The sequence below is a fragment of the Symphalangus syndactylus genome, chromosome 16 (assembly GCF_028878055.3).
Source record: "Symphalangus syndactylus isolate Jambi chromosome 16, NHGRI_mSymSyn1-v2.1_pri, whole genome shotgun sequence".
Taxonomy (NCBI): Eukaryota; Metazoa; Chordata; class Mammalia; order Primates; family Hylobatidae; genus Symphalangus; species Symphalangus syndactylus.
The window spans coordinates 91,904,993-91,929,898 of record NC_072438.2 but is presented as its reverse complement, the minus strand read 5'-3'; the positions used below and the strand labels follow the sequence as shown (position 1 = coordinate 91,929,898).

The following is a 24,906-nucleotide window of genomic DNA, read 5'->3' as shown; positions in this document are numbered from 1 at the left end:
GGGTGTAGCTCCCTCCCCCCCAGGAGGAGAAGGCGGGGGTTCTGCAGCTGTGTGCTGATCTGAGCTTCTTGCTACCCCCTCTCCCCTTCATGCTCCCCTCTGACCCAACATCCCATGGGCTTGGTCTTGCTAAGGCTGGGAAAGGGCTGCATTTGTTTCTATCTCTGATCACATTTGGAATCCCTGTCAAAGTGAAAACAAACCTTCCATTCTTCAGCCGTGTTTGTTTTGGGCCCATTTGGCACCACCCTTCCCATTTCAGGCTTATTTTTTTTCCACTTATAGTCATCATGAATTTGGTAGAGGTGAGTCACTGGTTTTAACCCTGGCTCCAGCTTCCTCTTGTTTGTACTTTTCCAGTCTAATTTCCTTTATTTGCAGCACCTTGAAAGTCTCCAGTCGCTAGCCTCTGACATGGTTATACCGGGTCCTGAGCTCAGGCTGTCTCCAGTCCTGAGCCGTGTGGGCTCCTGCACGCTAGGCCAGGGGTTTCTGAGTGGTTGGCTGTGTTCCTGGTTCTGAGGCTCCTGCCCACAAGATCTGAAGACTCACCGGGGCAGCTGCTGACCTTCAGGTGGAGGCAGGGAGCCTCTGCAGAAGCCAGTGCCACTGCAGAGCTGCTCTAACACTGCCGTGGTATCTTATAAAGCCACAAAGCTTGAGTTGACAATTGGGGTAGAAGGAAAATCACTGAAACTCCTCCGTCTTAAATGAGCTTGATAGAAAGCAGTCCCTAATAACACAATCCTAGTGCTGAAAAGATGTCTCTCAACTTAAACATTTGAAGTAGGATTTTAGGCTTTCTTCTCAATAATTTCCCCACAACTCTTTGGGAAAAGATGACTAGTTAACAGAGCAGAAACGGTGGGCAGGAGACTGGAAGTCTTTGGAGCCAGACACATTTGGATTCACATCTTATTTCTCAGTTACTTTGGTAATGACCTTAGGCATGTCATTAGTCTTTCTCAGTAGATATACTTGACCATAAAAGAGAGTCCCACCACTTACCTTGTAGGATGTGAAGACTAATAAGACTAAGTATGTAAAGCACCTGGTCTAAAGGTAGCTGTATTTGCTGTTATTTGGCTATTAGACTTCCTGAATACTGCTGAATTGCTTAAGTCATACCGGGGACAATCTTCTAAACTTCTCATTCCCCAAGGACTGATTAAGATGAGATATAATCATAAAGTCAACAGGACACATGACAGATGCTTTCAAAATAGATTCAAGTCCCATGGGAAAAAAACGTTCAGTTCTGCCTGTTGGACAGTTGTCATTTATACTCTGTTCCGCCTCCCCTCTGGAGTCCTTATAAATATGGTGGCCAATTAGGAAGTTATCATTACTCACCCACAGTGAAAAACAAACTGTTCATGAACCATTTTCTTCCTTTAACACAGTGTTCATACATTTCTGAAACGTGTAGGCTTCACTTGCATTGCAGAGACTGGGATGGTGTGTGTGTCTCAGATAAGTGCTGCTCACAGCGTCGTGGGGAACAAGCAGCACCACTGACTCTGGGAGCTCATGAGAAATAGTCTCAGGCCCACCCCAGCCCTGCTGAGGCAGAATCTGCATTCTGACCAGATTCTCAGGTGATCTGCAAGCGCATTCAAGTTTGGGAGGCTCCTTGGTCACACTCAGGAGGCAGAGGTGTGATGGTGAAGGTGCTGGCCCCGGCCCAGGAGGCCGGGTTCTGACTGCTCTTCAGCCCCTGCCACTTCGGCTTAGCTGAGGGACAACAGGCAAGTCATATCACCCTCCAAGCTTACCCTCGTTACATCCAAAACTGTGAAGGGCCTGAGGTTTTATCTCACTTGTCAGCTAATATGTCAGCCTGCCACTGTGTGTGCATGTGTGTGGAAAAGTGTGTGTGTGTGGAAGAGTGTGTGTGTGTATGCGAGTATGAGCGTTCACAACAGAAGGTGCAAGACCTCTGAGTCAGAGACAGCAGCAAGAACGACATCTTAGCACTAGTTTGCTAAGTGCCAATTCCCACAGTGATGTGACATGGTAAGGGCCAAGTGTCACCTATGCATGTAGTGGAATCATCACAGAAGAGAAACCCCAGAATTAGGGAACGATGACCTTGTACAGGGCTGCTGGTGACCTTCCCTATCCACTATTGAGAGGGAGAGACAGAGACTTAGCTTGATCCTGGAATGTAAGCAACTGTTTTAGGGAAGTGGAAGGGAGACCTCTGTAAGCTGTATTGTCCTAAAATGTCTCCTTATACAAACATTATTAACTTGGCTGTAAATGTCTTTGCTCAGAGGACCTGGACTGTGCAGAAACATGAGATGTCCATAGGAACTGTCTCTCAATGTGCCCATGTGTCAGGAGAATGGGTGGCTGGCACACAGCAGGCAACAGTACCTGGCCACTGCCCCAGGGGAGCTTGTAGTCTGAGAACCACCCACAATGGAACCACAGTGTCATGAGACGGGAAGTCCCAGGTGCCTGTGGGAACACACAGGGGTCAGCACACCCTGATGAAGGCAGGGCTGTCAGGAAAGGGTTCCTGGGGCTGACTTCCAAGCTGAGACTTGATGTTTAGATTGGCTGGTTCTGAGTGCCAGGCAGGGAGCCCTGACAGTCGGCCATGAGAGGGTGGTGGGGATGGGGCCTGTTGCCTGGCTCCTGATGCTAAAGGGCCTGACTTCATTCTGAGGGTTTAGATGTGGGGGACTGGGGAGAGGGAGAAATACATGTTGATTCCCTGGTTCTGGCTTGGACAACTCAGTATCCAAGTTATGACAGCCTAGTAACAAGATGGAAAGGGGAGCAGAGTTTGAGGGATGAAAATGGTGTGCTGTTTGTAGGCAATCTGCTATGTTTCTGGGAGTATAAATTGAGATATCCAATCTATGCAGTCATCCCTTGGCATCCATGGGAGAGTGGTTCCAGCACCCCTGTGGATACCACAATCCCACAGATGCTCACATCCCTGATATAAAATAATGTAGTACGCATGTATAACCTCCACACATCTTCCTATATACTTTAAATCATCTCCAGTTACTTACAAATTCTAATACGATGTAAATGCTACGTAAATAGCTGTTATCCTGTATTGTTTAGGGAAGAGTGACAAGAAAAAAAAGTCTGTACATGTTCAGCACAGATGCAATAATCCATTTTTTTTCCTGAATATTTTCAGTTCACATTTGTTTGACTCTGCCGTGGGTTGAATCCTTGGATGCAGAACCCACAGATACAGAAGGCTGACTGTCTTTGATTAATAGGCAAAGGAAAGAACATGAAGGCAGTTGTAATTTACTTTTTTTTTCTGGATATCAGAAAGTGAAATTTTATTTTTTGTATTTATTTACTAATATTTGTTTACAAATATTTATTCTTTTGAGAATTATTTGTTCATCTTCTTTTTAATTCACTGGCAATTTGATGTGTTTGTTATTGATTTATATGAACTTCCCATTCATTTTCAGTCTGTATTAGGTTTTCAGCTATCACTGCTACTTTTTAGAAACCTTAAGTGTGGAGTTACTTAAAATCCTGGGGGAAAGATTTAGACTGAGCCCAAGGGATAGGCCAAAAAGACAACAAAGAAGACCTCTGATGGACCAAGACTATGTTCTTTTGCCCTATTTTCAGAGCTTCAGGGAAATTAAATATAAACAGATGTATGGACAAGTCAATTCTGAGTTTAAGAAATTAAAGCAGTGCTACTAATTGATAATTTTACTGATTTGTTAATGTTCTTGAGAAAACCTGACCTTCCAGTAAGTCCAAGTAAACAGATACAATCACCAAACTCCTGGGTTCAAATTAATCACACACTAGGAAAAACATGTCTTGCCTTAGATACAACTTTTGATCATGACCACAGCACTGGACAGGGGGCTGCGGGGCTAACCCACGAAGAAGGTCTGGAGAGATACCCCTACGTGGCACCCTTGTGTCAAAGTGTGAATGAATTGGGGGGAGAGATGCAGAGAGGAAAAGGCAGGGGGAGAGGGCCAGTCAGCCCATCCCCAGCATCAGTGACATCATTTATTCTGCTTTTTTCAAAATGAACATTGATGCTGTTTCCCCAACCAGTACAGATTCGCCATATTTCCACCTATCGAAATTCTATGTGCTCTTTTAGGTTCAAAGAGTATCAACTTTCTCATGTTAATTAAACAGCATGTTAACTGACAACATCCATGTTGTTAACGGTCCTAGTTTTTTTCTCAACCCACAGAACTTATTTAATATTGCAGGATAACAACAACCCTTTTCCCACAAAGAGTGTAGGTTTCAAAAATGTCAAAACAATTCCCTCATGTCCACTTTCCACTGAAGCCAGGTATAGCTGAAAGTTAACCTTAGCTACAGAGGTCATGCTCTGCTGTTCTGTAGGTAGGAATGTTAGATAAATGCAATGAATTCGTGCTCTTATAATCAAACAAACTTTATACCCAACCACCATCTTTGAAAATAGGCACCCATATCTGAACATGTATATTTCTATTCCATCATCTTAACTTCCCTCCCCTTCATTTCCTACCTCCCACGATGCTTCCCCAAAAAGTAAACAGCAATTACTTCTCTTAATTTAGATTGGCCAAAATTGCCCTAAATTTCATTATCACTCTGAAACTGCTACAAAGGAATGCTCAACAGATATCATTTATAATCTTCTTCATTCCTGACTTACATAAATTCAAAGTGATCTAGTTAGAGGTTTTGTCAAATTATTGGAATACCAAAGACATCCCCTATTCTCCAGTGTTCTTTCTTCGGTTGTCCCTACCTAGAATGCCAGGGCAACTACAGCCAACCACATTCTGACTAGCACACCAAACACTCTTGATCGTACCTAGTTTCCAGGATCCTTAGCCTCAGGCTTGCCCATACATCCTGAAGCCATGTCCACAGAGATGCTACTCTGGTTCCCCTTAGGAGAAAATTCATCCTTACGGCGACCCCAAGCTAACAGTGGAGCAGAAGTGCTCGGACATCCAGGTGCTACCAGAGCCTGCCTGGCGAGCTCCAGCGCGCACTTGCGGGCCCACGAGGACCCTGCCTGCACAGCTGTGTCCTGGGGCAGCTACCCTAGCATCTGTCTTCATTTCCTCTTTCCACATGCATTCTGCAGAGGGCCTTGGCGACCATTAATGGTGGTTACGAAAATTCAATCAGGCTGTCCTCACAGGCACTTTTCCCAGGAGATAAAGACCCCTCACTGCCCTTTGCCTTCTGTGCTTTCTTTGCAGCATTGCTAAGTCTGCTTGCCACAGCTCATCTTCAGCTGTCCGTGTGCTTATCATCTGTTGTTCCCAGTGGCATGCCTGCAGTGTGAGAAGAGGGATTTTGTTTTGCTCACTAATGTGTGCCCACTGTGTAGAGAGTACCTGGCATAGACGAGGCACTTACGGACATCAGGGATTTGAATAAGCAAATGCCCACGTGCAGCAAGTGGATGCTCAGATGTGCGTGCCAGGGAAAACAGCTAAGGGCTGCTGCTGAAAAAATTATGAGGACACAAAACCCTGTCCCATACAAATCTACTACAAGAGTGGCGGACTGAGAGCCCTGCTGGGGGGAATCTTTCTCCATTGAGAGCCCAGGTCAGGGGGAATCTTTCACTATTGAGAGCCCGGGTCGGCTGAATCTTTCTCTACTGAGAGCCCTGGTAGGGGGGAAATCTTTCTTTATGGAGAGCCCTGGGGGGAAGGAAGGAATCTCTCCATGGCTTTGGCTGGTGCCAGTTTTACCTCAGACCCTGGACCTGGATTCTGATCTCTTGCTACCAGCTGCATTAGCTTTGGATCCCGAGCCCTGTGTGAGGGTTCCTGAATCTCACTGCCCAGGCTCCAGATCCTAACATCTGGCTCAGCAGTGCTCCCTGCACTTCATTCCTTTTCTGTAAAGACCTGGGCCACCTGCTCATCCCCACTACTCCAGGAGACCTCCCTAGCCTGGCTTCTGCCCGGCCACACTGCCTATGGTGCTGATCTTTGTGCCTGACTTCCCAACCTCCATGCCACTGCAAACCACATATCTAAGGCAATCTTAGCAATGTCTGACTTAGGGATAGTCAGGTCACCTGATTCTGGCCAATGAATTTGCTAGGGGGCTTCTGGTGAAGATTTACTTGCTCCTAAAAAGAGATGAAAGAGGAGATGCCTGTTTCTTCCTCTCAATGCCACTTGTCTGGGTGTGAAGCATGGATCTACTATGGCCAACCCTCTGCCAGCCTGTGGAGGCAGGTGCTCTAGAAGGAGGGCAGAGAGGTGGCCCTGGAAGAGCCCCAGGGACCCACCTCTCCTGTGGCCAACCCCATTTTGAGACTTCTTCAAGGAGTCAATGTGTCCTTGCTGCCTGGGCCTGCAGCCTGGCTGCATGAGATGCCTCTCTCCCCAACCCTGAAGGGTCCTGATGTCCCTGAGGAGTTCAGCCATGGCCTTCCAGAAAGTCCTGTCACCAAAGTGAGCTTCTGCTTTCTCAGCGATGACAATGTGTGGGTTGAACCTAGCCATGGTTCCCAATTTTCATGCACAAAGACTTCCTTTTTATTGAGGTAACATTCATAGAACATAAAATCCATTTTAACCACCTTAAATTGTACAATTTAGTGGCTTTTAATACATTCACTGTTATGCAACCACCACCACCATCTAATTCCAGAACTTTCATCATCCTCAAAAGCAATCGATACCCATTAAGCAGTCACTCACCATTCCTGTTTTTCTCCTCAGTCCCTGGCAACCAGTCATCTGCTGCCTGTGTCTATGCATTTGCTTATTCTGGATATTTCATATAAATGGCCTTGTTGAATATGTGGCCTGGTGTCTGGTTTCTTTTACGTAGCACAATGTTTTTAAAGTTCCTCCATGACTGTATCGTTAATCAGCACTTCACTCTTTGTATGAATATACCATGTTTTGTTTCTCCACTCATCGGCTGATGAGCATTTGGGCTGTTTCAATTTTTTGGCTATTGTGAATAATGATGGGATGAATATTCATGTACAAGTTTCTGCTTGAGCACTTGTTTTCAGTTCTCTTGAGTGTATACCTAGGAAGGGAATTGCCAGGTCACATGGAAATGCTGTTTAGCTTTTTGAGGGTCCACCAAACTGCTTACCACAGCAGCAATGGCCTGGTTTTTTGTTTTAAAAATATTTTTATTATGGTTAAAAAACATATCACAAAACTTACCATCTTAACCATTTTAAGTGTACAGCTTAGTAGTGTTAAGTATATTTATATTGTTGTGAAACAGATCTCCAGAACTTTTTCATCTTGCAAATCTGATAGTTTGTACATATTAAACACTAATCCACATTTCCCTTTTCCCTAGTCCCTGGTAAGCACCATTCTAACTTTCTATAAGTCTGACTACTTTAGATACCACATATACATAGAATCATGCAGTATTTTTCCTTTGGTAGCTGGCTTCTTTCACTTGGCATAATGACCTCCAGGATCCCCCATGATGTGGCATATGACAGGATTTCCCCCTTTTTTAAGGTTGAATATTCCTCTGTGTGTGTGTGTGTGTGTGTGTGTGTGTGTGTGTGTGTGTATACCCTATATTTTGTTTCTCCATTCATCTGTTGATGGGCACATGAGTTGCTTCCACCTCTTGGCTACTGTGAATAGTGCTGCTATGAACACAGGAGTACAAATATCTCTTGGTGAGCCTGCTGCTTTCAATTCTTTTGGGTATACGCCCAGAAGAGGACAAGGGCTAATTTTTAACACAAAAAACTTTGTGGATTGCTACCCAATATATGTTTCACTTTTGGTATCTAGATCCTTCTGGATCTTTAGCAAAATCTGACATCTCACCTCTCAAGGCCTCCACTTAGGAGCACCTGGATTAAGTGATCCTCAGGTTGTGTCCAACTCTAAATCTGCTGATTCTATGAGAATCCCTTGAGTAGAACACCACCCTTGATACTCCAGCCCGTATTAATTCCACAGTAATGACTACAGTCCTGTCTTAGGGGATGTGCACAATAAAAAATCAAAGTAAACATCTGCCTAGAGAGAAGTGAAGCCCCAACAGAACGTGTGAGGATAAAGAATTTTCTTCCCCAACATGGCTACTACTGCATTCACCTTTTTTCACCAACTGGAAAATAAGAAGTAATCAAGTTAATTGACTATTTTATCTTTAGAGAATCAAAGTCCAAGATAATTATTACTGATTCACCAAGTGTTTTCTGAGTGCTATGCCTTCCGAAACAACTGAAGTCAACAGGGATTATTTAGATAAAAAGAACTTAAAAACTTCAGGCCTAGTCATTTTAATGTAATAAACTCAATAAGGGCTCTTAATTTGATGTGGTTATTATTACATATTTCATTCTATAAAATCCAAGCACTGGAGAGTTGATTTAAATTCAGTTTATATGTTTATGTAATAAGAAAACACTCCTGATAAATGGCGCAACCTTTTGAGTCACACGATAAAAACAAAAGAGCCTCCGTTCCAAGAGGCTGACTGCAGTGCAGACACACAGAGCAGAGCCTGGAAGGGAGAACTGATAGCCCCATTTCCTTTCTTCCCTCCTTCCATCAGATCAAAAGAGCCCTGCCGGTGTAGATGGGAGTGTGACAATCTTAGGAGGAGGCTGGGACCTGTGGAGGGAGACAGAGCACGAAGGGGCCATTCGGAAGCTCATAAATCACACCTGGTTTCCACATACGTTATGCAGCCAGATGTTGTACAAACACTGTCTCAAAGCCTATTACCAGCAGCCACTGGCCCTAGAGGAAAGCCTGGCCGCCTGCACTTTCTTTCTTATCCCCAAATCTAAGGAGTTCAGCCAGGATCTCATGACATATGGGTACCCATATGCTGTGTCCCTCTGTGGCGAGGCTTTGATTCACTGCCTGCCAGCCTCAAGCCTTTCTCTGGGGTCCACCTCCAGGAGAGGAGGAATCAGGCTGGATTCACTGGGAATCGACAGTGCTATTACCCTGTGTTCATAGGGCGATTCTGGGCAAAACTCCTTAAGATGCTCACAGTGTCATTTCTACTGATCATGCTAAAATACACATATCCACAGGTGTTGGGAGAAATGTTTAATCTCTATTATATACAACAACAAAAGTGGTATTGGGCCATGATGAATTAATCCATGATTAAGGCAGTCCCATGTGCTTAAGAAGGCAATTATTTAGCTGGGAAAATGAGCTAAACATGAAGATATATTCTATTTACATTTATTTTTTATCTAAAGAAACAAAATGAACTAAGCTTTGCCACTATTTACTATGTGGCCCCCAGGCAGACTGTCCCTTACCGGCCTCCTAGTCCTGAGAGCTCCCAGGGAAGCCGCGGGGCTGCCACCCAAAGGCCTCCATGCCCTTCACTTGCTTTCAGTGTCTTGCAACATATCCATGACGCCATCTGGTTAATGGGGTAATGAGTTCAATTCTCTAATATCATCCTCAATATATCCCAAGTGTCTCAAAAAACTGTGCTCAGATGTTGAATTTAGAGTGAATTTAAGCTAACTTTTACAAAATGGACAAGTAGCTTAAAAAAAAAGTTCCTGAAAAAATAACCTCTGGAGGCTGAAGTTAATCCCAATACAAGCACAAGTGAACATCAGCAAAGGGAAGCGCTCCTGCCTGTCGTCATTTGTCTCCATGTTACAAATACCAACGACCTAGTCCCATGTGACAAGAAGCAGTTCTCCCCCACAAAACCTGAAATTGCCTGGAAGCCCATTAGAAATTTACATTTACATCCTGACTCATTAACGAGAAATCCCATCCCATCTGGACCTTGAGATTAGCTAATGATAGTACAAAGTCACTAGAAATAGCAAGACATTTAAAATATTGCTGATTTCATCTTTATCAAATATCTTACCATCCATTTTGTATATGTTTCATAACTTATATGGTGGTAATGTAGTGCACATGTATACTTTTAAAATGAATACACATATATTGGGGATGCAAGCAGAAAGCGTGTGATCAAATTTGGGGCCACACCACTGTACACAAAATACCCCTGGTCAGGAAAGCAGGCTGCTGCAGTGCTCAGCCTAGGCAACAGTAAACACTGGCACAGGGGAAGAGAGAATCATTTGCCATGTAAGCATCACAGTTAATAAATTATCATGCTGTCATTGCTGTTGGAATACCAACAGAGCCGGGTACTGCCAGCTGATGCCTAGTGGCACAAGGTGCTGCTTGCTTGTTGTGGGTTGAATTTACCTTTCCCCAAGAAACAGAGGTTGAGATCCTAGGCTCCAGTACTTAAAGGCATGATCTTATCTAGAAACAGGGTTGTTGCAGATGTAATTAGTTAAGAAGAGGTCATACTGGAGAAGGGTGGGCCCCTAATGCAATAGGACAGGTGTCTTTATAAAAAGGGGAAGTTTGGTCACAGACAGGCACAAAGGGAGAACGTCAGGCAAAGGCAGCAGAGTGAGGCCGCCACCAGCCAAGCACTACCAGAAGCTGTGAGACAAGCCTGCGACAGACCTTCCCCAGCGCCTGCAGAGGGAGTGTGGTCCTGCCAACACCCTGATCTCAAGCTTCTGGCCTCCACAACTGTGAGACGAAACATTTCTGTTTTTAAACCACCCAGTTTGTGGAACTTTGTTATGGGCGCCCTAGGAAAACTAATGTGCTGCTTCTTGGCGGAGAGGCAGCCAGCCTGCCTGGAAGTTCTGCCCACTCTAACCTGGGTGGAGATGAGAGTGGGTTTGTCCTAATGGCAGATCTTGATGCTGCCATTAGGACAGCCTGCAGCCTCTGGAGAGGCTGCTAGACGCCAACCTTCCCTGGGCAGCCTCGCTCACACAGATGTCATCCTGCACGGGGCTTCACACGCAGCGGATGCTGCCAGCAGACTCGGCTGCCATCGGGGGGTTTGAGGCCTTGTGCTTGTTCTGTCAACTTTCTGCCGCCCAAGTTGCCACAGGCAAAACGCTTCCTTTTACCACTCCCTTGCTGGCACATAAACTGTGACACTTCAGCGATGCCCCATTTTGCCTACAAACTTGGTCTCTGAGTCTCAGTCTGACAAACCTGACAGGAAGAGCTGCCCAAAAGCAACGGGAATCTTCCTGATTCTCCTTCCCAGGGCAGATGGGCTATTTGTTACTATTTTATGCTGCCATGAAATCAGGTCTGCTTTTTATTCTGAGGGTCTTGCTGTACCTTCCTTACAGCTTCTCCCTGGAAGAGGCATCTCAGTCCATAAGCAGTGACAACCAGTTACCCCCTCAAACAGACATTCCATGTCACTCAGGGCCCGGGCCATGTTGCAGCTCTGCCTTTCGCCAGTGGAGAGCTCTGTGGCCCGTGGCACTCCAGCACCTGGGTCAGCTGCTGCTGGCAAGTGGTGGGCCCTGCCTGCCAGCACGGGGCACTCACAATATTGGAGCTGAGCCAGGTACAGTGGCTCATGCCTGTAATCCCAACACTTTGGGAGGCTGAGGCAGGCGATCACCTGAGGTCAGGAGTTTGAGACCAGCCTGGCCAACATGGTGAAATCCCGTCTCTACTAAAAATACAGTAATTAGCTGGGCATGGTGGCATGTAGCCTGTAATCCCAGCTACTTGGGAGGCTGAGGCAGGAGAATCACTGGAACCTGGGAGGCAGAGTTTGCAGTGAGCTGAGATCACGCCACTGCACTCCAGCCTGGGTGACAGAGCAAGACTCTATCTCAAAAAACAAAAACAAAGAACAACAACAACAACAACAAAAACTGGAGCTGAGGGCTGGCCGGTGCTCAGCATCCCTGGTCTGCTGAAATCTCCACACACATCCTAGAGAACAGGGACACGCCCTTTTAAAAGGCAGCTGGCAACTAGCCTGGATATAAAAGGTAACATTAGAACTTAAGGGTAATGTTGAAATTGGTTCACCAAATGGCTTAAAGTTCAGACATGCAGATCATGGCTAAAGACAAAAATCCCCAGGCATATAGGCCTGAGATTTAAGCTGGCACACGGCTGGGCCATCTTTTAACTGAAGCTTTAAATTTTCTATTTATTATCTTAACAATGAACTTGACTGAGAGAAACATTACAAATTGCTATAGATCACCATTTGGCATCTGCTACGGGTTGATTTGTGTCTTCCAAAAAAGGCATGTTGAAATCCTAACTCCCAGTACTTCAGAATGTGAGCTTATTTGGAAATGGGATCTTTATTAATCCAGTTAAAATGAAGTCATCAGGATGGGTCCTAATCCAGTATGATCAGTGTCCTTATGAAAAGGGGAAATTTGGACACAAAGACACACAAAGAGGAAAAACGATGTAGAGATACAGGGAGAAACCACGTAAAGGCACAGGACTGGAGTGATGCATCTACAAGCCAGGGGATGCCAGAGATTGCTGGAAACCACCAGAAGCTAGGTGAGCAGCATGGAACACATGCTTCCCACAGCTCTCAGAAGCAACCAACCTGCCAACACCTTGCTTTCAGCCTTCTGGCCTCCAGAACTGAGATGAAAAATGTGTTATTTAAAGCTACCCAGGTTGTGGCATTTTGTTAAGGTAGCCCTGGGAAATAAATACAGTATCTCTACAGTAGTCACTGTTTCAGGCAAGCATCATCAGTGAATGCTCAAAGTAGCAGGCAAAAGTTTGATGAGAAACACGATACTCATAGAGTTGCAAAGTATTCCCCCATGAGATACATACGAATTACAAAGGGTAAAATAGTAAATTGACAGTGGAGAAACTTGGCAGATGCCATCTTAACCGAACAATCAAAGCTGGCATCACTGGCCATGAGATGGGGAGTGTTGTGTACCTCCTGAGCCAATGCACCAAGAAGGACAAGACCTCGCTTCTGTGCAGTCCCTGCCCTGAAAGCAGGACCTGAATCCAATCGTGAAGGCACATCAGAAAAATTGAACTGAGGAAAATTCTACAAAATAAATGACCTATACTCTTCAAACATGTCAAGGTCATGAAAGATTTAAAAAAGCTGGATAACTGTTCTAGATTAAAGGCGACTAAAGAGATATCACTAAATGAAGGTATAATCCTGGACTGAAATTTGTGGCAGTAGTGGGAAAACGGGCCAAGTCTGAAGAGTCTGTAGATTAGACAACACTACTGTTTCAATGTTAGTTTCCTGATTTTGATAATTATACAGTACTTGCTTTTAGTAAACACACACTAAAGTATTCCAGAGTAAAAGGGCTCTTCAGAAGAAAGTTCGTATAAACACACAGATGTAGATTTAGGTATATGTGAGGGTAAGAAATGGGAGGAACAGGGCTGGGCACGGTGGCTCACGACTGTAATCCCAGCCCTTTGGGAGGCCAAGGAGGGCGGATCACAAGGTCAGGAGATCGAGACCATCCTGGCATCCTGGCTAACGTGGTGAAACTCCGTCTCTACTAAAAATACAAAAAATTAGCCGGGCGTGGCAGCGTGCACCTGTAGTCTCAGCTGCTGGGGAGGCTGAGGCAGGAGAATGGCGTGAACCTGGGAGGCAGAGCTTGCAGTGAGCCAAGATGGTGCCACTGCACTCCAGCCTGGGTGACAGAGCAAGACTCCGTCTCAAAAAAAAAAAAAAAAAAAAAGAAAGAAATGGGAGGATCAGCAAGTGTGGCGAAATTTTACCATATGAGGAATATGGTGAGGGGTAGATGGGACTTTTTTAGTACTTTTTTTGTTTTGGCAACTTTTCTGTATGTCTGAAATTATTGCAAAATAAAAAGTTTTAAAAATCACCACACATGTAATAACAGCTATCACTTAATACGTGACTGAGATGGTTGAGGTGTTTTTATATGTTGTCTAATTGACCAGTGAATTATAATCACATGAGGCAAATATTATGATTCCCCTGGCACTCTAGGCCTCACCCAGGACCAAGCAGAGGTCCATCTTGGTTGGAAAGGGATGGGGGAATTGAAAGGCTCTCACCCACAAGGCTCAGCACACACACAAAGCCTGCTGAAGTCCAATGGCAGGGCAGGAAAATAGACACACCTTCGAGGCACTCATATCCTAAGCCACTACAAGTGGGAAGGTTATAATCCTACCTTCAATTAATTTGATATTTGTGAAGTCTTGAATCTATAACTAAAGCAGCAATACAGCCCAGGCCCGGTTCAACTATAAACACTAAATTAACTCTCTCTGTCACACACACACACACTCACACACACACACGAATGGGTTCGAACAGAAAAGGCATGCTGTTTTCTGGACTGATGCAAATATTATTTACTTCAGCTTCTAGTGTTATTTCTGTCTCTGTCATTCTTTTACACACCAGGTTTTACTTTACTTAAAAATTAAAAGACCCTCGAAGAAGTGATGTGACCCATTGTAAAGAAACAAACAGTTAACAGAACGAGGGACCAAGCCTGGATGTTGGACTCATCAGGTGAAGATTTAAAATAACTGTGACAAATATGTGTGAAAAGACAGGAAATTTCAGCAGAGAAACGGAAGCTATATATTTTTAAAAGCCAAATGGAAGTGGAAATGAAAAACAGGATATAAGAGATGAAGAAGTCTTTCACTGGACTTATCGCCACACTGGGCACAAGAGAAAGGAGTCAGGTTCAAAAGAAACCAGCTACACTGAAATAAAAGAGGAAAACAGAGTCGGTGGCAGAGGGGAGAAAAACAGAGCATCCGAGGCCTGTGAACATATCAAATGTTCACTATGGGTATAACTAGAGTCTCAAAAAAAGAAGAGAAAAACGAAGCAAAGAAATTTTTGAAAAGACAATGGCCAACAATTTTTCCAAGCTGATGACACCAAACCATAGATAAAAAACACTCAGTGAATCCCAAGATACACACAAAGACAACCAAACTTGGTGCATCACAAACACACTGTTGAAAAACAGAAATAAAGAGAAAATCTTGAAAGTAACCATAGGTAAACAGAAACATTACGTACAGAGAAAAATGACAAGAATTATGGCTGACTTCTCGCTGTACACAATGGAAGCCAGAAAAAAATGGAATGCCATGTTTAACACATTGAAAGAAAAAACTTTTAACTAGGAATTCAATATATAGTGAAAACATCTTTCAAAAGTAAAAGCAAAACAAAGACATTTTCAGAAAGACAAAACCTTGAGGAATTCATCTCCAGCAGACATTTACTATCACAAATATTTTCAGAAAGAGAATAAAACAGATAGAAACCCAGTGGGAAGAAATAAAGGACACCAGACAGAATGAACATTAGATGTGCATAATAATCTTTAAAAGATATTTCCTATCTTTCTTTAAACATCTTTAAAAGGCTACTATTAAAAACAGGAACAACGTAAGTGGAAGTTGTAGCCAGTGGTGTGTTGGAGCTGACTTACACTGGCATGCAGAGCTGACTGTTCATGTCTTCACAAGTCTATATTTAGTGATGTCACGTTGTTAGTTTAAAATTGGCTAGCTGGGTGTGGTGGTTCACTCCTGTAACCCCAGCACTATGGGAGGCTGAGGTAGGAGGATTGCTTGAGCTCAAGAGTTTGAAAACAGCCTGGTCAATGTGGTGAGACCTGGTCTCTACAAAAAAAAATTTAAAAATTTGCTGAGCGTGGTGGTGCACACCTCTAGTCCACCTGGGAGGCAGAGGTGGGAGGACTGCTTGAGCCCAGGGGGCTGAGGCTGCAGTGACCCAGGATCATGCCACTGCAATACAGCCTGGGTGGCAGACTGAGACCCTGCTTCAAAAAAAAGCAGGTGGGGTGGGGGGCTGTGGTAGGAGTATTCACACCATAAAATTAGCAAATGCTACAAATCCGGGCTTTTGAAACTTTTTCTTGGAGGGCCAGGAGTTAAGTAATCACCAGCACATTATTTTTTATAGTATTGGTAGAAGTAAAGTATATGACAAAACACAAAGTGGGTAGAGTGGTAATTAGAAGTATACTGTTGTAAGTTTCTTAAGTTGTTTATGAAGTAGTAGACTAGTTTCTGAAGGCAGACTAAGTTAAAATGAGGGTTGGCAAAGCTTTTCTATAAAGGGCGAGATAATTAAGTTCAGTCCATTATTACTATTTATGTATTCCATTTTTGTAAACTTGCCTACTTGCTAAAATTTATTTGTAACCCCAAAATCAAACACACGTAGCACCTTCGTGGTCATTCACAGACACAGGCAGAGCAGCGAAGGCTTTTTGTAGTATTTTTTGTGACAATCAACCTGCATTTTCCCAGCTGAGGCTGAAGGTGGTGCTCTGCCTTCTTTCCGTTTTTATACTGACAAACTGTACACAATGTGCTTCTCATGGCTTCCACGGTAAAGACACTCTTTTCATTTTGTTTTGTAATTAATACATATATTGGGGAAGACTCTTTGAGACTACGCAAATATCCTGTTGACTACGTAAATATCGTGTTTTTCCTCAAACTTTTACCCATTAATTCTGACATCCATCAGTGGATCTTGTCTACAACAATTACTATGCTGTTTGCCTCCTGGTGATATTCTAGTTACCCCCTTTCTTATACATTAAGTAACTGGAGTTCTTCTGTAAAAAGGAGCTATCCGTTCTCCTGGCTTATTAATTCAATTATTTATGTCAGTATGGACTCATGGATATTTATTTTACTGTACGGGTTAAAATCTAACACTATTGGCTGGGCGCAGTGGCTCATGCCTGTAATCCCAGCACTTTGGCAGGCTAAGGTGGGTCGATCACAAGGTCAGGAGTTCGAGACCAGCCTAGCCAACATGGTGAAACCCTGTCTCTACTAAAAATACAAAAAAATTAGCCGGATGTGGTGGCAGGTGCCTGTAATCCCAGCTACTCGGGAGGCTGACGCAGGAGAATCGCTTGAAACCACAAGGCAGAGGTTGCAGTGAGCTGAGATCATATCACTGCACTCCAGCATGGGCAACGAGAGTGAAACTCCATCTCAAAAACAAAAACAAAAAAATCTAGTACTATCGCTTTGTTGCAAATTATTCCAGCTAAGGCCATAAGGAGATCCTTCAGCTGGGCTTCTATAACATTCTGCCCTGCCCCAAACCTTTCTGGAGAACTTCCTTATGTTCTGGCACTACAGTATATTCCAGGCTCATCTAGTATTTTTCCTGTCCTGGCCTGGAATCAACTACTTCTCCAAGGAACCCTGGTTCCTGACTGGGGAATGATGTTTAGACACCACGGTCTGGGCCCTAGGGATGCTTATGGCTACATGGGTGTCAGTTCTTTAGGCCCTCTCAGTGAACAAAGCTAGGAAAATACAGGTATGACACTAACCCTCTCATCCATATTCATTTCTGTATATCTGTATAGGTATGTTTGATCTACCATCCATCCATCCATCCATTCAGAACCATATGTTCATACAGATACTTCCAGTTCCCATCCAACAGCACCAAGTTCATTTCAATCTTCTCCCTTTCCTATTTGTAACCTCCTTCTCTGACAGTGAGGAACTTGGCTCTTTGTTTGTTGAATCCTAGTATTCACATAAGGCAATTTCGGAATTGCTAAACCATGCCCTTTAAAAAGCCTGTTTACTAACTGAAGTACACCATTTATGCATAGTTTTTTATTGTCTTTAGCCTTATAGCATCCACTTAAAAATGTTGTTCCCAAAGTTACTTAGGTAACTCCCCACTCCCTTAAATATGGTTATATCAAGCAATTGCATTTCCTACTGCCTTCAATCCATCAGTGCTTGTACGCCATTCTGGGTTCCTCCCACCTCTTGGTTGATGTGAATTGTTGGCTTGTCAGGTATGTGAAACAGTGCCATGGTTCTAGGTCAGAACCATGCAAAAAGACAAGATCAGGGAAGAATTGTTCCTTATTCCCCATTCCTGTTTCTTCCTTCGTTCCACCCCTTTTCCATCCACCACTTGTCAGTGACCAAACCCGTTCTTTTCTGGTTTACCCCTCCTGTTATCCATTCCTTTTTAATATCTTGTACCAAGCCCAGTTCATGGAAGAATGTCAGGAAATGTTTGACATTAAACTGTTTTCTGTAGTGAACCCTGACTCCTGAAGTCCATTCTATGTCTGCAGTCTCTCCTTTACATAATGAAACTGGCTACTTTATCTTATGACACTCAACAAAAGGCTTGAAAACCACCACTTTCCTTTTAACTGGGTCGGCTCAAGATGGAATCAAGCAGCACGCAGGAAAGTATTAGCTAATAATAATGAAGACTATTACTCTTCCTGGACATGAAGAGCCACCAGTAACTAGAACTCGGGTTGATGGAAATTCTTTGGCAGCATTTTCACATTTTGGCTATTTTTTTTTTTAACACAGCATCTCAAAACAACTTGGTAGCATAGGAAATTATGTTTAAGTCTGTGGAAAATGACAAGATTAAAGGGAATAAGAGTTGCATAAACAATTGCAAGAAAAATAACTAGTGAAAGTTGCAGGGTTTTTTTTTTTTCCTGTCAACACAATAACATCTTTAATCTTCCATTTGTCCCTTTTCTCTGTAATCAGTACTTGATTTTCCAACTAATGGGGAAGGAAGCCACCAGAGATGAGTCAGTAAATTTAAAACTAGTCTTAAATGTCTGGCAAGGAAAAGAAAGTTTTGCAAATGTACATCTACGGCTAAGAAGGAAACAGGCATTTGGTGTTAGGTACTCATTTTCATATCTGAACAACACTGGGATCAAAATTAAAAAATATAAAACTTTAGGATCAGGGTAATGTGGATAGGAAAGTCACATGCCGTAAGACATTTTCAAGAGGATAATTGTTTTATACATTCTGTAAGTAAGTAGGCTTTTCCATACCTGAAGTAAAACCAGCCTAGTGCCCTGAAACCTTATTATAAAGTGATAATTAGACCACCTACTGATGGTGAGGCTGCAAAAGGGTAGGATTATGGGTTTGAGGAGCATAGACAAGGTTATGGGCAACCCCAGAATCACTAAGTTTCATTTACAGAGAGATCAGGATTGCAGTCTATGTGGATCCAGGGACTTATGTGACATATCAGGGGCAAGGGCTTCCAAATCAAGACAGACTCAAGGCTGAATCCTGGCCAGGCCAATGACCGACTACATATCAATGGGCTGGAAACCTCCCTAAGCTTTGCTTTCTTCATCTTTATAATGAACACAGTAATACTAACTTATAGGTGAGGTGAGCATTAAATTCAACGTGAAGCACTTAGCAAGTGCCCAGCACAAAACAAGAGCTCAATGGGTAAGCAAAGCCTCGTGGAGGAGCATAGGGAATCCAGAAACTGCCACTAGCGCTGGAATGGTGGCGCTGCCACTTACCCACCGTGTGCCCTTGGAAAAGTCACTTCACTCTCAGAGCTGTTGAAGAGGGAGTAGTAATTCAGAATGGGAATAATAGCCAATAATAAACAGCTCCGAGATAGGGATGATAACAAACTGAGTAGTAGCACAGATCAAATGAATTAATATGAACAGAGCAGTTAGAACAGGGCCAAGCTCACAGCACTCTGTAAGAATGAGTGATGATGATGATTAACTACGATTATTCAATCAGCCCACCAGAGAAATGAGGAGTGGGAGTGCATGGTGATAAAAGTAAACTATTACACAGAGTACCAGACCTGGTGCAGTGTGTTAGAAAGAGCTGTTTTGGCAACTTACATCAATAGCTGAAGAGTGTACACAGGCTTACCCCGTTCTGTAAATGCTGTGTCAAGTTGTTTAACCCACAGCAGTAAACAGCCAAGCCAAAGTCAAGAGGACAAGTGCTAACACACTCATCAGGAATGTATCCTAGCAATTTGGCTGCAGGGAACAACAACAACAAAAGCCTTGCTCGTGTGCTTTGCAAACCATACCCTGCAGTGGGCCTGCTTCAAAATATCCGGTTCTCTAGAGACAGAGAACAGATCTTTAAGGTAAATAAGATGCTACAATCTACAGTGCTGGGGTGCTCAATCTTTCCTCTTCAACCGTTCATCCTCTGGCATATTTATTTAAATTGCTCATCTTCTAGAAAAGCTGCATTTCAACTCATGAAAAAAATCAATAGAAAGAAAACTGGTGGGCTGTTCTGTCCTTATTTCTAAACTTGCTAATAAATTGCTATCTCTGATTGTATTGACACTGTGTTAGGTAGGGAACTAGCTATTTGTACCTTATTCCACTTAAACTCACCAAGAAAAGCATGTGTTTCATTAACTTTCCAGCACTCTTTTTTCCAGGCAAGGCGTTATCTCTTGCCCTCTTTCTTCCTTAGGGAAACAGGTGGTTATGAAGAAGGGCAATGACACCCCAGGTTTCCTAGAGGGAAATTACTACAGGCTTATACACTCTTAGCCTCGATTCCCAACTCAAGAATGCTCAGGAAATGGAAGGCTTCCTCGTAACTTATACGGAGGCAAAACTTAACCTGAAGTGACACAAGTCCCTAAATTTAAAAAAATTATCAAATTCGGTTTGAACATCATATACAAATTACAATATGCTGCCTGAGACCCCACTGAGGGTGCTATGTGGTACAGGCAAGGTTTTATTCTCCTAAAAGCAGTAATATCCTCCTAGACTCCCAAATTTCTCCATTCCAAAATAAGTCAGGCCGCAAGTCCTACAGACATACAATTGTGAACTTATAGGAGAGTTGCTGATGCTGTTATGTTCCAAACATAGCTTTGTGAATATAGTCAGTGAGAAAAATAATTCTAGCGTTTTCTTTTTTTTTTTTTTTTTTTTTTGAGACAGAGTTTCGTTCTGTTGCCCAGGCTGGAGTGCGGTGGCATGATCTTGGCTCACTGTAACCTCCGCCTCCTGAGTTCAGGGGGTTCTCCTGCCTCAGCCTCCTGAGTAGCTAGGATTACAGGCGCACGCCACAACACCTGACTGATTTTTGTATTTTTAGTAGAGACAGGGTTTCCCCATGTTGGCCAGGCTGGTCTCGCACCCCTGACCTCAAGTGATCCACCCACCTCAGCCTCCCAAAGTGCTGGGATTACTGGCGTGAGCCACCGTGCCCAGACAATTTTAGCATTTTCTTTAAACTGCCTTCTTTTAAAACCAGAACTGGGACTGAATCTTTACACTACTAATCTCATGATTTAAAATGGACAGTAATCACTAATAATCACTCAGAAACGTCACCCAAAATGCTGTCCTTCCCTCACATGGCCGCTCCATAACTCATACTGTATGAGGTTTTATAGACAATACTCAATGGGGAATGCCACTAAGAAGCAGACAGGCAGGGTTACCAAGAACATGCACCACTTCCTCATGTGGGTGCCTGCTCTTGGCAACTATCCATTTGGAAGCCCAGCCCGCTGAGCACTCCATGAGAACTGGGTTGAAATTCCTGCCCCATTACCTAGCAAGGTGCATGATATGGGCAAGCTGATATCCTCTTTGGGGTTCTGTTTCCTCGTGCACAAACTGGGGAGAATACCACCTACTATTCAGGATTGCTGGAATGAAATGAAATAAAAACATGCGCCTAATCCACAGGAATCAGGTTAGCTTCTTTCCACAGCCTCTCTCCCTTTCCACACCCTCTCCTCTTCTGGCCGAGACATCATCTGGAGACAGGCTATAAGCAGAGAGCTTAGCGCTTTCTTCTACGTGGACGAGCTCCTGCAGAGGTATGTTAGTGGTGCCTGTTTGTGTATTGCAAAGTTGAGGGAAATGGATTCCTTTCAAGGTCCCTGAACCCAACTGGAAATCTGAACCTTTAAGGAAAATAGGTGTTGAGCGGGGGAGGAGGGGTCTGCAAGGAGACCCCTGTGCAGGCCCCAGGAGGGTTGGGAGCAGAGGTATCATATAAGGACACCCAGTCACTCATAAGGTCATGGCCTCGTAATTCTAGATCTGGCTGATGATCCAAGGGAGGAAATGCTTTAACCATTCTGAAATCAGAAGTTCTCGCCCCAGCTACGCAGACAGCCAGGTCCACCTCTGAGTTCAACTGGTGTGGCAATTCTGAAGGGTCTCCACGTGGTTTCAGTATGGAAGCCTAAGTTGCAAACTACTGCCCAGAAATTGTTAGTACTTGTTTCTCTGGAATGACAACAGAAACCTGGAGTACAAAAGACTCACAGGTGCAAGAATTTGCCTACTTCGTCCACTCTGATGGTCCAGCCTTGGGGAGAGGGTGGCTGGCAGCTGTGTCCACCATCAGAAAACCAAGGGGCCACAGGAAGTTGCTCCTGCTTGGCTTGGCTTGCCCTGGCTTCCAGGAAGGAAGGCACACTGGCTAAACCCAGGCACCTGGGCAAGTGGAGGTAGGTCTCTAACTGTGCAGACAGACGGGGCACCAGCCCTGGGTGTGAGGTGGGGAACAGGGTGGGCTCGTGGGAACTGGTCAGGGAAGAGGACCTCTAGGGGCTCTATTTCTCCCCTGTCTGAGAACAAAGCCCCCTCCTCCCTGATTAGGAAGTGAAAAATGCACAGAACGGGGCCCCACATAGCCCAGGAGTTATCAGAATCATAGAACAGAGAACAAATGTTAATGTTTAACCGAATAGGGTTTTTGGAAAACATGCTCAAGAGTCGCCAGCATCGTCCCACCTGGGGCTTTCCCATTCCTGGTCATCCTTGTCTTTCTCTTCTTTGGTGTCTCCAGTATGTGGGTGTTTCTGCACAATTCGCATTCCACCAGCTTTCACTGAAATGAAAACAGAGAGGGTGGGATTAATGTGGAAATGGGGCTGCCTGTGGATCAGGGGGACCAGCTGGAAAGGTTTTGGTTGCTCGGTGGCCACAAGTTAGTCTGGAGAATCTGGCAATGAAAATATCTGATTAACTAGGGAAGGTCAGGGTTGTCGGGGTAAATTCAAAATGATACATCACTCAACATAATCTCTTACTACAGATCCGCTCAGAAACTTTCCAAGGCTCTTGTTTTTCTATCTGGTCACCTTTCAAGTATTTTGTAAGAGCAGCAGTGTAACGAGGGCACAAACTACATGAAGAGAGTGGCTGCTGCTTTCAGTTCTCCACAGTCTCAACACAAGGGCTCACCTCAACCCTCCCCTGTGAAATTTACTTTCTCAAATATCGAAGATGTTTTTGATGGGGTGATATGGTGATGGGTGACATGGGACAGCTACTGTGCCTTCACAGAGCCCAGGCAAGTGGCAACAAAACTTCTTGCAGCTTTGCCCAAACTGTGCTGTGAAACCCTACTACTGGCAGATGGTAACTTAGTTTTAAAAAACAGCTTTATTGATATGTAATTCATGTAGAATACAATTCACTCATTTAAACTGTATAATTCGATGGTTTTGAGTGCATTCAGAATTGTACAGCCATTGCCATAATCAATTTTAGGAGATTTTCATCACCCCAAACAGAAACCCCACACCCATGAACAGTCACCCTCCATTCCACCCTCCCAGCTCCTGGCAGCCAGTCACCTAGACTTGCTTATTCCAGACATTTGATGTAAGTGGAATTATAAACTATGTGGCCTTCGGTGACTGGCTCCTTGCACTTAGTGTGTTTTCAAGGTTCATCCATGTTACAGCACATGTAAGTATCTCATTCCTCTTCTTGTCAAATATCCTATTGCATGGATATATCACATCGTATCTCTCCACTCTTCAATTAGACATTTGCGTTGTTTCCACTTTTTTGGCTATTATGAACAATGCAGCTATGAAGAACTTATACATAAGTTTTTGTATGGACATATGTTTTCATTTCCTTGAGTATATACCAAGAAATGGAACTGCCAGGCCACATGGTAACCCTGAATTTATCCTTCTGAAAACCACCAAGCTGTCTTCCAAAGCCTCCACACTATTTCACATTCCCACCAGTGTGCGGGTTCCAATTCTCCACATGTTCCCGACACTTGCTATTGTGTGTCTTTTTAATTATAGCCATCCTAGTGGGTGTGAAGCGGTCTCTTATTGTGGTTTGATTTGCAATTCTTTTATGGCTAATATGTTAATACTGTGTTGTAAGGGGTCGGGTGATCTAGGATCTAATAAGAGTGGGAAATGATAGGTTGAACAAAATTAAATAGGTTTCCCCAAGAGAGACCTTCTTGGCCCTTAGTGTGCTACCCTGCATGAGGAAGACTTACGGGAGGCATAGAGCATGCCCCCTCTCCCCAGCCTATCTGACCACACAACTTTTTTTTTTTTGGCTATAATACCAGTTCTCCTCCATCAGGGCTACAGTGTTCCATGCAACAGAATTTGGAAATGCTGGCTGGCCCTAAATCCAAAAAGCCAGCCTCACATGGTGGCCACCAGCATGTGTTTTGGGGTCAGCACGTTCCTCCATGCCCTCAGCTATGTGGTCTCAGACTAGCGTCTCAGATTCTCAAAGATTCGCTGCTTCATCTGCAGAAAGGAGATAAATCTCCTCAGACTGTTAAGAAGAGAGAGGCGTTTGGGAGAGTGGGGTGCTGGCTAGAAAGCAGGGCCATTTTCCTTGCAGTCACTGGCCCCTCAGGCTCTGGATGCAGGCCTTACTAAGCTTTACCCTTCAAGTCTCTGAGTCTCTGCCACAAGACGGCTAACATCATGATACAGTCAACTTGCCACACCATGTCCTCTGGCATTTTAAACGGAGTGGACCCTGCTGAGTCACGAAAACCCAGGCCAACTTTCTTTATGCTGCTAATGAATGGGAAGGAGAATGGGAGAGGCAGCCTGGGTCTTACATGCTTCAGGTGTACTGGCCTTCAATTTCCCTAGGAGACTTGGCCAGCCCCTGACTGGAGGGAGATGAGATGGTGACGTTTGCTCCCAGGACCAGCACTGCCCCAGCAGCTGGCTGTTAGAAGAGGGCAAAAGAGAGCAAGGAAAATGAAGGACTATGTTTAAACCATTCCTCTGCTGGCTTGGGTTTAGAACTAAAATCTCCCCGCTGCCCACGCCTCTTCTCAACGGAGAGGACATTCTACTTAGGGCAGAAGGAAACAGAATCCTGTTCGGTAATCCTCTCAAAAATCTCCTCTATATCCCACCCATTGATTTTTAATCACTCTATTTTTCATTTCTAGAGCTTTTGTCTCAAATTCACCAGGTATTTGATGGGGT

The 24,906-nt window shown here is 44.1% G+C and overlaps 1 protein-coding gene across 2 annotated transcripts in view; it reads right to left on the bottom strand.

Moving 5' to 3' along the window:
* Positions 1-24,906, bottom strand: part of DAP (death associated protein) — an 81,110-nt gene that overhangs the window by 44,998 nt on the left and 11,206 nt on the right. For both annotated transcript variants that reach the window (XM_055245427.2, XM_055245428.2), the window contains exon 2: positions 22,421-22,517. In XM_055245427.2, the coding sequence (XP_055101402.1) occupies positions 22,421-22,517 (97 nt within the window). The remainder of the gene's footprint in view (positions 1-22,420; positions 22,518-24,906) is intronic.